The following is a 14,144-nucleotide window of genomic DNA, read 5'->3' as shown; positions in this document are numbered from 1 at the left end:
AAAAAAATAAATTTAAGTGTCAGAATAAATTTAATACTTTTAATTATCTAGTTACTTGTTTATTTTTTATATAAAGTTATTAAAGGAAAAATAACGATGGTAATAACGTTAAAAAGAAAATTTTTGAATTTATAAAAGAAAACTCATTAAGACCTTGAGTTCGTATCAATTTCACCCGACGAGATAAAGTTAAATTTATCAAGCACGAGTCCAGAAAATGCGAATGATGAGGACTTGAGATAAAAATAAGAAAACATAAGAAATGTTTGCTGGGTGTGAAAAAAAAAAAAAAAAATAAGAAAAGTTTTAACCGAAAAAAATAACTTAAATATTTACTCCCTGGTGTCCGAGAGCTGTCGAAAAATTCTTTCAAGTCAATTGGAAAAGTTGAAATTGTAAAAATTTTACTATTTTCTTTCGGGTCTCTTACAAAGTTCATTGTGAGCATTCGCATACATATGAAATATTTTCTATTAAAAAAAAATAAAAAATAAAAAAAAAAACTTACTTTGGATTGAAAAATAATCAGTTAAATTCTGTTGCAGGTCCAGCGTTCTGGGGTTTAATAAATCCGCAGTGGTCTCTGTGCAGCAAGGGCCGACGACAGAGTCCCATCAACATAGAGCCAGACAAGTTGCTCTTCGATCCTCACTTGAGACCCGTCCAGGTCGACAAACACAAAGTAATTTATCACTCCCATATTTTTTTTCGATTTATCCCTCCTTAGCCGTAGCCCTAGCTGAAACAATTTCCCTGAACTGGGAGGTCTTCGGGGAGCTCATGTCAGCCGAGATCTTGTTTTTAGAAAAACCCAGGACAAACTTTTTAATTCGAAACATCTTACTAAGAAAGTTGAGAAGATCACGTCCCAGATATCAAACTTTTATTTCGTTTTAACTTCTGTTCCTCTACATTTACCCCCTCCGCTTTTTCAGAACTAAAGTCTCACAGTGTATGCAAGCTTAATAACCTGTCAGCGTGGTGGTAGTAGTACAGCCGGGGTTGTTTGACTAGCACTCCAATGATTTTGTTAAAAATTCAGCAGCGTCATCAGCTATTTCACGAGGGTATGTTAATTCGACAAGCCTATTACCGAGTCGGGTAAATTAACGGCTGGAGGGTTGTGGTCATTTTTCCGGGAGGTCAAGAGCACTGCAATCGATACTGAAATTAATCAACTAAATAGCGGTGATTACTGAACGGTATCAGTCGTCTTTTATACTCCGACAAAATATCCCTGACAAAATATCACACAAAATCCAACATTTGATTTTTCAAAAATCAAATTTATGATTACTTATTAATGGTAGAGTAGCCGACATGCCTTCGGAAGGTTCTGGGTTCGAATCCCAGTCCGAGCTATCTAATAATTTTTTTTCTCGCATATTCTATTAACTCACATTAAGATGATCCCCTCCACATTACTTTCTCAATCCTTTCCTACCAATATCCTGTTACGTGAATGTGGAACGCTTCACGTAATAATTACCGTAACTTCTATTTTTTCCCGCTTCACAGCATTATTTATATTTATAAAAATACTTACCGTAAGATGGACGGTGTGGCTTAATGTATATAGAATAAGCGAAAGAAAAATTTAGTATAGACCGGATAGCTCAAATGGTAGAGTAGCCGACATGCCTTCGGAAGGTTCTGGGTTCGAATCCCAGTCCGAGCTATCTAATAATTTTTTCTCGCATATTCTATAAATTCACATTAAGATGATCCTCTCCACATTACTTTCTCAATCCTTTCCTACCAATATCCTGTTACGTGAATGTGAAACGCTTCACGTAATAATTACCGTAACTCCTATTCTTTCCCGCTTCACAGCATTATTTATATTTGTAAAAATGCTTGCCGTAAGATGGACGGTGTGGCTTAATGTATATAGAATAAGCGAATAAACCATATTAAATCTAGACTTTAAATAAAAAAAAAAAAAAATAGATTAAGTTAAATCTGATGTACAAACTTATCATGATCTCTTTCTTTATCTTTTAATTTCTAAGTTAATTTTAAGACAAGATATTATTAAGAAACAATTATAAGCTTATGTCCTTTTTTCCAGATTAGTTTCTTAAGAAATGTTGCAAAAATAATTTTTTTTTTAAATAATTGAGATATATATTTAATTAACTACTTATGTTAAATTACATCAATTACCTAATTGATTGAATCCAATTTTATTTTATATTTTGACTATTGCAATATTCAAAAATATTATAATTTTTAGTATCATTGATAATAAATTTTTTATTAAAAATTAATTTTGTGGTATTCCATGGTATTTCTCAACTAAATTTTGTTATATTTTTGATAATTAAATCAATCGCAACTTTGCAGTCACTATGTGACTGCCGTGACTTGTGAACTATAAATAAATAAAATTTTGCATTATTAAATAATGACTTTTGTTAAATTACACTTTACTTTCTTTAATATTGACATTTTTAAAGATATAAGCTCATCTTGATGTTACACTCATCCAGAGCTTTCATTTGAGTACACACATGCATTTTTATATATTTTTCATATATAGATAGATAGATAGATAGATAAATAAGTTTTATTTGATCTTGGAGTCAAGACTCCCTCAAGACCATCAATTTTACATAATTTTAACATTTAGTGTACATTAAATACAGTGCATAAAGTGGGGAAAAATATAATAGCAAACATATTATATATTTTTCAGACAATAGTTAATAGTTAATAGCCAATGATAGATAACTAATTAAATTCAGAGCTAATTATGTATAGAGCTAAATGCTGCAATAATCAATACAATATTATCAGTTTTATTATTTTGTTAATTTCTAATCTCAGTATAGTAATTAAAGCACGCATTGCGAAATTCTTCAAAAATTGGTTATCGTAGTAATATTTGCTGGCAAAGAATTCCAGACACGTATGCCATGAATAAGAAATGAACGCTCATACATACAACAATTTGATCTAGGTAATCTAAGAATATCATTTCTTACATCTCCTCTCCGCAATGCAACTGGCAAAAACTCTAGTTTATACCTAAATAATTGCTGATAATATACATATATATATAATATATATTTTTAAGATATAAGCTCATCTTGATGTTACACTCATCAAGAGCTTTCATTTGAGTACCCACATGCATTTTTTATATATTTAACATATATACATATATATAATATATATAAATATATGAAATATATGAAAAATTGATGTGGATACTCAAATGAAAGGTCTTGAAGAGTGTAATCTTAGAATGAGCTTATATCTTTAAAAATGTCAATAGTTCACAAAATACAAGCTCATTAATTAAGTATGTATCTTATTTATTATTAAATTGCACTGTACTTTCTTAAATATTGACGTTTTTGAAGATATAAGCTCATCCTAATGTTACACTCATCAAGAGCTTTCATTGGAATGCCCACATGCATTTTCGATATATTTTTCATATATACATATATGTAATATATATAAATATATGAAAAATTGATGTGGGTACTCAAATGAAAGGTCTTGAAGAGTGTAATCTTAGGATGAGCTTATATCCATAAAAATGTCAATATTTCTCAAGATACAAGGTCGTTTCTTTATTATGTATCTAGCGATAATTTTCGAATGCAGCCTTAATAATTATCATAAATTGACTATCGGTGAGAATGATATGAAACCTTGAAAAGGCACAACTCTATGTCAAGACATTTCCATCGTTACCAAATTTAACCATAAAATCCCATTTTATCATATAAATACACTGGCCACAAAATTTTGTTTCAAATTTATTGTTTTATTAAAAAATTTAATTATTTAAGATATTTTGTCGGAGGATCAAGAATTATAAAATCTTACCAAACACCCTTCTGGTAGCCATATGTAGACGTCTCGATTAAAAACACAGAACTACGGGATGATACTGGAAGCTTGAGGGGAAGTGTGACACATGACCCGTTTAAAATCACCCGGATGTCCCGGAGCGGTGAAAGACACCAGGGTAACAATGCCCCCAACAAAAGAACACATTCTGTTCTCGCAGATGCTCAACCAACCGCCACGCACTGTTTGAAACTCTTGATGCCTGAGCTTTTAAATTTTTCCATCCTCATCCGGGTTTTCCATTCTTAAACGTTCGCGCTTCTCTATTGTCCTATTCATTTCTGTAAAAAAAAAAGAATCGCAGCTGAAGAAAAAACGAGTGTTTCAGAAAAAGAGGAGAAACAGGAAGACGGTATTCGGAAGTGCCCCGTCAGCCCGCAGAAGTTCAACCACATCCCGGCTGACGTAATCGGGGGGGGGGGGGGGTAATCGCGAGGGCCAAATTTGTCGGCCCTCTTTTCTCTCGCAGTTGTTAAAACTTTGGCACTTAAATTAAACAATAGAGAGTCTCCAGTTACGCTGACTACGTCTTTCCGCGTCTGACCCGCCACCTTTTTTGACAAGGCCCGTGTTTTATTTATCTTCGGCGCTTCGTCTTTATTCCTCCGAACAATGGTTAGATCTTCGAACGGGCGTGCTCCAAACTTGAAGAGATAAATTCAGGATCTAGGATTAAAAATAAATAAGTGAGAAAAACAAAAACTAATTGTGGTAAAATAGGCTGGCTCTTGTTGAAAATCCGCTGACGTGTCTACTTCCCAGTCCAATCCAGTGAGGTTACCTCATTATTTCTAACTGATGACGTCATAATTCACATTCGCGAGACGTACAAGAAAATGGACTTCTCTCACCAGTCGCCTCGTTTTCATCGCCTCGCTAGCCCGGCACTACCACCACTACCACCAGTACCTACGCCATTCTGTCCAATTAAATCCCTAATCAATTACCGTAGCAGTCCCGAGAGCTTCGTTTTTGTCAGGCGAAAAACCACTTTATTCTGCTCTTTACCCACAAAAAACATCCACTCAATGATTAACTTGAATTTTGATAAACCTTGTCACATTTTTCACTTACAAAGCTTCCTCGTCTAACCATTTTTGATACTTTTGTTTCAGGTCGCGGGGCATCTCCACAATACCGGACAATTCTTGGTGTTCAAAGCGGACAAGGACGCTAAAACCAGGGTGAACATAACCGGAGGACCTCTGGCGTATCACTACCAGTTTGAAGAAATCTACATCCACTACGGGATGACCAACGACCAGGGCTCGGAGCACCAGGTTAACAACTACGCTTTTCCAGCCGAGGTAAGTCCAATTCATTTAAAAATATCTAGTGTAAATTTACAAGAAATTTATTGAAAGCTAATAGGCAAAACATTTATTTACAATAACAATCGGGTATAGTAATATTACAAAACATATATAGCAAGGATACTAATTTCACAAGGTTTTGTAATTTTACAAACATTTTTAGCTAAGTTTGTAAAATTACAATACTTTCCTTGAATTGAAATAATAAAAAAGAAAGATTTCATTTAATAATTGTCATTTTATTTTTATAAAGCGCTGACTAGATTTTGCATCTTACCTAGACCTAATTTTTACAACTCTGATGATTTAAAGTGAAAATAATATTTACCCTAACTAAGAATCGAACGCGAGCCGCGCGCTTGTCAGACCGATACCTAACGCCCTACGCCGTACGACCGATAAGTGATTTAACATCTTATTATTCTTATAAGCTAATCCTATGTGGTGATTGAGCTTTATGGCTTATTATTTATTATTTATATTATTTGTGTTATTTTAGGCTGTTTATTGATGGAAAATAACTAACTTTTACATTATTTATAATTCATTGAATATTATAAAAATTAAAATCTAACATATACACATACAAATATATTGATTTCAAAATGATCGTTTGAGCGTAATATTAAAATTTATAAAAGATAAATAATGCCTCGAATTTATTATTACAAATAAACAACCATAGACTAAAAATTAGTAAAAATAAATATGAAGGACATTGTTGTTTTTTGATACATCAGTCTCATTTTCGTAAAACTTAAAAGTATTGTTTTTAAAATTGGAAAACAGTGAAGTAGAATTACAATTCGTGTAATATTATTAAAATTGTCTGGTAACATTACATTGCACTGGGTAATTTTACAATGAAAATTGTAAAAATAAAAAAAAAAGCTTTTTAAATTTTTCACGAGATTATTGTAATATAAATTACAATATTTTTTTGTGATTTTACATACAATTATGCCGAATCAGATGACAAATAATGTTTGCAAAATTAAACAGATTTTTCTTAAAAATTGACCAACGGTTCTGTAATATTACAATGCGTGTTAGGTTTATACATTAAGATTGTAAAATTACAATCTTAGTAGATTTCCTAAAAGGTGTTGGAAAATTACATGAATTGTATTTTATTTCGCATTTCCATACACTGATTTATAATTTAACTTATTATTTGTTTTGTAATATGATTGTAATTTTCCAAAAATTTTTTGCTTCATTAAATTTCTGCAGTTTGTTAAACGAATTGTTGAATTAAATTGCCGACGACTAGAAGAAATCGATAACAAATCAGACGGGTTTAGATGGACAAACTCTACCCAAATTGACAATAGATATAAAATGAAATCCAAATGTTTGAACAGTACTAATTTTTACTGATACAGAGCACCCAATAATGTCGAGTGCACTTTGACGGGTGAATTTATTAAACCGAATATATCTCGAACAATTGATATAGTTCTGAGCAACGAAATAGTTATTTAATCGCAGATTGATTTGGAAGTTAATCAAAATCAGTATTTGGAATTCGAAATGGTATTGTAAAAGGTAGGATGAGCTTATGACGAGAATCACACAAGAGGATCAGGTATATGTGAGTGTACCTACGCTCAGAGACACTCAGGCGAATCTAATTCATTATCGATGTACTTGAAGGACGGTTTGCTTTGATGCCAGAGACCGAGCATCGAGTACCACTAAATGTAGGAGGAGTAGCAGGAGCAGGAGCAGGAGCAGTCCTAGGGGTTTCTCTCTCCGGCTGATTGGGATCTCAGCGATACACCAGAGTAGTATTGAACTAAGCCAAAAGGGCTCGATTATCCGATTAATCTTCCACTAGAACTGTCCCGAAGATATTTTCCAGTCTTCATTATCATCGGACCGCAATAGGGAGCTGCTCATCAAAAGTTGATGGCCGGCAAAAGGGATCCAGGATGACCGCAAGTGTCTCTGTTGCTTGTTGCTGGTTGCTATCGGGACTATTGAGAGTAATGTGTCCTTGGGTTGGTATTTGCCTCCTATCAGGCTGTCTGTAGTGTGTCGTGGTCGGGCACTAATGGCCAAACAGCCCCGTGATACGAGTGGAGGATGTAGGACGTACCATCCAGGATCTACATGTAGTATCTAGCATGTAGGATGTAGTATGTTCGAGAGATGTACAAATTGACAGGTGTAATTGGAGCAATTTGCCCGAGGGAGCATTTCAATTCTCCTTGTGCCGCTCCGTCTTTGATCGTCTTAATCCATCAGCATAATTGCGTTTAAATACTTAAACTTATTCCCCGTTCAGTTGGAAACAATTCCAAGATAGTTCAGATTCATCCAATCCTTCGAATTCACTCGGACAACTTTGGGTATCAATAATCTCCGGAATAGCAATCAAAATCGCTTGTATTCCTGTGAAATAGAGGATATCTTGAATTGGCGCTTCCAAACTGGACATCAATTAAAAAAATAACGGCTAAACGCAAATTTACTTAATTATTCCAGTTAGGCGCGCGCGTGTGTAGTGCCTGCAAGCCGGTAATTGTAGTGGTCGTTTATAGTTGAACGACCCTCGTAGCGCTGCGATTGTCTGTCGTTCTCAAGGGCTCTTCACCCCACTTCGCTCTCTGCATCTCTTTTAGAGACAAAACACCCAAAGTTGAATTTTTTATTCAGAAATCAGAAATCAGACATCAATGCTAGTTGCTTGGTTACTAATGCTAGTTATAAGTTGTAAGCCAAAGCTCCTCTATGATTTCCTCCTTCAATTGATGTGGTCTGGGCTGGCTGGACAATATATTCGAGAAATCGCAGCCGCCCCTTTTGAGAGTAGGTGATTCGAACTCAGCCCCAACCACTGGCTAGCTAGGGTGGGTTAATATAGTTGGCAGTTACCAACGAAGGTAGGACTGCTAGGATGGAAAGGGGCTTGATGAAGCTCGTATATCTATCATGGGAGAATAGAGTATTGTGCCAGAAATCGTGATGGCATGCCCATATGCCACGGATGCAGCTTCTGACGTGCCAATTATTCTTGACTCGATGATACTGGGTGGCATTACACCGATCCGAGAGATTAGATGACATTTTACTGCCCAAAGATTAATGCTGGGGTATTACCTTAATTTTCTGAATTATGTTTTGTTTTTTTTTTTTGTCGGAAACTGCCATTAAAACAAACTTATCATTGTTACGTTATAATTTGTTATAAATAATATATTTATTTAGCAGAAATGTATAAACTCCGGAGCGTGTTGAGTTGCTTGGTGAAAGCTATCTGTAAATACGGAATAATGTAAATATAGGTGAAACTTTAAACCAAAACTTACCCCGCCGGCGGAGAATAGTATAGTTTAAACTTGGTTACGCGCTCATGTTTCGAAACTATTCTCAGGATTTGTTAGTGGCTTTTCCAAGTATATCACCCCACAATGTAATCATTGTCATTTTCATTTGCCATTAATTCATCTCACCGATTAATTTGAAGAAAAAGACAACCACAATAGCGAACAATACACTGTTAAAAATTTCTATTGTAATTTTACAAGATATGTGTTGGAAGCTAATAGGCAAAACATTTATTTAAAATTACAATCGGGTAGAGTAATATTACAAAACATATATAGCTAGAGGTTACTAATTTTACAAGGTTTTGTCATTTTATAAATATTTTTAGATTAGCTAAGTTTGTAAAATTACAATACTTTCCTTGAATTTTACTTTAATTGAAATAATAAAAAAGATTTGATTTAATAATTGTCATTTTATTTTTATAAAGCGCTGACTAGATTTTGCATCTTACCTAGACCTAATTTTTACAACTCTGATGATATAAAGTGAAAATAATATTTACCCTAACTAAGAATCGAACGCGAGCCGCGCGTTTGCCAGACCGATACCTAACGCCCTACGCCGTACGACCGATAGGTGATTTAACATCTTATTATTCTTATAAGCTAATCCTATGTGGTGATTGAGCTTTACGGCTTATTATTTATTATTTACATTATTTGTGTTATTTTATGCTGTTTATTGATGGAAAATAACTAACTTTTACATTATTTATAATTCATTGAATATTATAAAAATTAAAGTCTTACATATACTCATTCAAATATATTGATTTCGCAATGATCGTTTGAGCGTAATATTAAAATTTATAAAGGATAAATGATGCCTCGAATTTATTATTACAAATAAACAACCATAGACTAAAAATTAATAAAAATAAATATGAAGGACATTGTTGTTTTTTAATACATCAGTCTCATTTTTGTAAAACTGAAAAGTATTGTTTTTAAAATTGGAAAATAGTGAAGTAGAATTACAATTCGTGTGATATAATTAAAATTGTCTGATAACATTACATTGCGCTTTGTAATTTTACAATGAAAATTGTAAAGATAAAAAAAAGCTTTTTAAATTTTTTATGAGATTATTGTAATATAAATTACAATACTATAAATATGAATTTTTTATCGGCTGTCCAGTCTATTGCACGAATTTTTTTTAACTAATTATTTATCTAATAATTTATAATATCGTTCGCCTGTATTCCCTACAGGCATAAACGATTTTAAAATTCGTATATAAATTTGTCATTAAAGGTAAATTTGACTGAAAAAATAATTCGGACGGCCCAGACCAGGAATCGAACCTGGATCTTTTAGTATCGCGCCAACTGCTCTTCCCTTAAGCTATCCGAGACACTGTCCAGAATTACCATTCAGTCACCTCTTAATGACGAACTACGAACTTTAATTCTATTTAATTGACTCCTGTCAATACATCTTTAACGCCATCGATATTTTTATACAATATATTTTCTGTAGACTGGTTTTTATAATACTATAATTTTTTACAAATATAAATGATGCTGTGAAGCGGGAAAGAATAGGAGTTACGGTAATTATTACGTGAAGCGTTTCACATTCACATAACAGGATATTGGTAGGAAAGGATTGAGAAATTTAATAGTTAATTCGTGCAATAGACTGGACATCCAATAAAAAATTCAGATTTATAGTATTATAAAAACTAGTCTACAGAAAATATATTGTATAAATTACAATATTTTTTTGTGATTTTACATACAATTATATCGAATCAGATGACAAATAATCCCGAGTCAGAATAATGAACCTATATGAGCCTACAGAATAATTTTCAATTGTTTTGATCGATATTATTCAATTTATAAATTGAATTTTTAAGTTTTTTTATCAATAAATTTTTAGTTACTATTTAAATTTATTTGTATTGTACTATTTAATATTGCTATAAGTATATTTTGCGAGGTTATATTGATCAATCAAAACAATTAAAGATAAAAATATCGATCAAAACAATTAAAAATTGTCCTGTAGGCTCATGTAGGTTCATGTAGGCTTATGTAGGTTCATTATTCTGACTCGGGATGTTTGCAAAATTAAAAAGCTTTTTCTTAAAAATTGACCAACGGTTCTGTAATATTACAATGCGTATTAGGTTTATACCTAAAGATTGTAAAATTACAATCTTAGTAGATTTCCTGACAGGTGTTGGAAAATTACATGAATTGTATTTTATTTCGCATTGCTATACACTGATTTGTAATTTTACTTATTATTTGTTTTGTAATATGATTGTAATCTTACAAAAATTTTTAACAGTGATCGCACGTGAGATGGGTGAATAAAATTCTGATGAATATTCCTCACGTTCCTGTACCGGACAATTCGCCAGAATCAGGCTTTCAATCCTGGGTTTTTAAAATTTCTGCCCTCCAACAGATTATTTAGCAACTTTATTACATAGTTATTGTTATCAGAACGTTGGAATTTAATGAAAATACCCTGTAATAGAAAATAGGTATCCTAAAAGTGTCATTATAGATTATTAACATGCCAAACGAGCTTGAAAATGTTCCAATAATAATTTCCTTGGGCCCGTTAAACAAATAGTGGAATTCTTTAGTAAAAGAATAGATTCCTCTCGGGATTTTAGTTCTTCATTTTCTTTATAAATTTTTTCATCCCTTATTCTGACAGCGAGAAAACGCGAAAAGGCGTCACTACAATCGACGTTTCGTCTGCCCAAGGGAATCTTTGTGTTATCTGAGGGGTGACGCCGCCCTTGGGCTCCGCTCTGCTTACACATCTACTGACAAAAGCGGATAGCATCCCTTTGATCAGATATTCCGTTGGGCCGATAGAACTACAATTCAGAACTAGAGAATCAAATATTTATCTTTATCACCCCTATTTTTGGTAGTTATTAAATTCTCGCCTCGTTGGATCAATCCTAATCACCAAGACTTCAATCACTGCACAGAAATAGCTAGATTTGGTGTTTCAACAACTAACTAACTAATCAGTGTATAGCAATGCGAAATAAAATACAATTCATCTAATTTTTTAACACCTTTTAGGAAATCTACTAAGATTGTAATTTTACAATCTTCATGTATAAACCTAACATGCATTGTAATATTACAGAACCGTTGGTCAATTTTTAAGAAAATACTTTTTAATTTTGCAAACATTATTTGTCATCTGATTCGGCATTTTATGTAAAATAACAAAAAAATATTGTAATTTATATTACAATAATCTCATAAAAAATTTAGAAAGCTTTTTTTTATCTTTACAATTTTCATTGTAAAATTACAAAGTGCAATGTAATTTTTACTAGACAATTTTAATTATATTACACGAATTGTAATTCTACTTCACTATTTTCCAATTTTAAAAACAATACTTTTCAGTTTTACAAAAATGAGACTGATGTATAAAAAACAACAATGTCCTTCATATTTATTTTTACTAATTTTTAGTCTATGCTTGTTTATTTGTAATAATAAATTCGAGGCATCATTTATCTTTTATAAATTTTAATATTACGCTCAAACGATCATTTCGAAATCAATATATTTGAATGAGTATATGTTAGAATTTAATTTTTATAATATTCAATGAATTATAAATAATGTAAAAGTTAGTTATTTTCCATCAATAAACAGCATAAAATAACACAAATAATGTAAATAATAAATAATAAGCCGAAAAGCTCAATCACCACATAGGATTAGCTTATAAGAATAATAAGATGTTAAATCACCTATCGGTCGTACGGCGTAGGGCGTTAGGTATCGGTGTGGCAAGCGCGCGGCTCGCGTTCGATTCTTAGTTAGGGTAAATATTATTTTCACTTTATATCATCAGAGTTGTAAAAATTAGGTCTAGGTGAGATGCAAAATCTAGTAAGCGCTTCATAAAAATAAAATGACAATTATTAAATCAAATCTTTTTTATTATTTCAATTAAAGTAAAATTCAAGGAAAGTATTGTAATTTTACAAATTTAGCTAATCTAAAAATATTTATAAAATTACAAAACCTTGTAAAATTAGTAACCTCGCTATATATGTTTTGTAATATTACTCTACCCGATTGTAATTTTAAATAAATGTTTTTCCTATTAGCTTCCAATACATATCTGGTAAAATTACAATCCATCCGGCTTCAGTAGATGTCGTTGCTTTAGTACCAAATTCTAGGTTCTGTTAAAGATACCCTCAAAGTGCCAGTAATTCACAGTATTTTCGGTTGATCCTTCTGAAAATTCTATTCAGCATACAGTAATTTAATTATCTATTGTTGTATGCTTGCAGATCCAGGTCTTCGGATTCAATGCGGAGTTGTATCACAATATGAGTGAAGCGCAGCACAAAAGCCAAGGACTAGTTGCCATTTCGCTGATGGTCCAGGTTTGTAAAAGTTTATTATTTTCTTCCCCTTTTACAAAGCAAAAGCAAAAGAACGACTTTAAGCAGTTGGTTTTAAGAAAAAGCACTATCATTAGCAATTGCTAGGTAGTTGTAAGAAGTGAGTAGCATTTGGTTGACACAAGTGAGTAAGTTTCATCCTCTTTGGCTTGACAGCTTCTTTAAACTAAAACTCTAAACAGCTTGAAGAATATTCAAAAGTGCACTGGGTGTGTGTGTGTGTGTGTGTGTGTTGGGTAACAGAGATAGAGAAATATGGTTAGTAAAAGTAAGCATATATCACTTGTCTCTGTTTAACGTGTCCTCTTACACTTTCTATCAACTTTTGAGCTCTATTTCTAGCGTTATAGGATCAGTATCTTGGTGTTGTTACTCATACACTTTTACTTAGACTGGTAGACTTGTAGACTCATACACACATCAGCCTTTCTGACTCTAAAGTTATAACCAGTTTTCAAGAGGAAGATGCTTAGAGATAGACATAGATTGTGATAAAGATATAAAGAGAGCAGGAGAAAGAGCTTGGTTCAGGATGAGGATAGGGAGAATTTGGGTGTTGGGAGGTGAAAAGCCAACGAACACGAGGGAGCTCTTCGGAAACTTGAGAATTTATTCCCAGCAAAACCACGCAGTGCTTTTCCTCTTGTATCCTTATCCCCTTGCTCTTCACCATGGAAATGGTTACGGAGATGCAACCCAGCTTTAGCTTTAGCTCCAGCTTCACCGCATGTTTCTCTATTGAGCTTTCATCATCTTTACCCTTGATAAATAATTGCTTTCGGATGATAGTCATCGGCATTGTCGTTCTTAGAGTCATTATACTCACGTTAATATATCCTTTGAAACTTTACACTCTAGAGAGGGAAAAATATTGCTTTAAATAAAGTAAATAAAGTAAATAAAATAAATAAGACTATCAAATATTACCCGCTTCAGCTACCACAAAGTTTGAATAACTTTTGTAGAGTTATACTCGCTAAAAGATCCTATATATGACGTATCATCGCATTAAGATTACTGAATTTACCTAGACAACGCACGGATACAGTACACCTTAATTACTGATGTAATTGTCAATTTAGGAGCTTCCAGGGTTTGATTAAACCGAGGAGAAGACTCTCATCCACACACTAAAGCTTAACTTTTCTAACTATGCAAATTCTACCGACTTTCGATGGATTGTTTTATTTTCACGTACCATTTCTAGTTTGTTCT

The 14,144-nt window shown here is 32.8% G+C and overlaps 1 protein-coding gene across 3 annotated transcripts in view; it reads left to right on the top strand.

The window, feature by feature from the left end:
* LOC123268462 (carbonic anhydrase-related protein 10) overlaps nt 1-14,144 on the top strand; it is a 102,783-nt gene that overhangs the window by 75,125 nt on the left and 13,514 nt on the right. For all 3 annotated transcript variants that reach the window (XM_044733530.1, XM_044733529.1, XM_044733531.1), the window contains 3 exons: nt 546-682; nt 4,983-5,174; nt 12,816-12,911. In XM_044733530.1, the coding sequence (XP_044589465.1) occupies nt 546-682; nt 4,983-5,174; nt 12,816-12,911 (425 nt within the window). The remainder of the gene's footprint in view (nt 1-545; nt 683-4,982; nt 5,175-12,815; nt 12,912-14,144) is intronic.

This window comes from Cotesia glomerata, linkage group LG7 (assembly GCF_020080835.1).
Source record: "Cotesia glomerata isolate CgM1 linkage group LG7, MPM_Cglom_v2.3, whole genome shotgun sequence".
Lineage (NCBI taxonomy): Eukaryota > Metazoa > Arthropoda > Insecta > Hymenoptera > Braconidae > Cotesia > Cotesia glomerata.
This window is presented reverse-complemented; position numbering and strand designations above follow the sequence as displayed.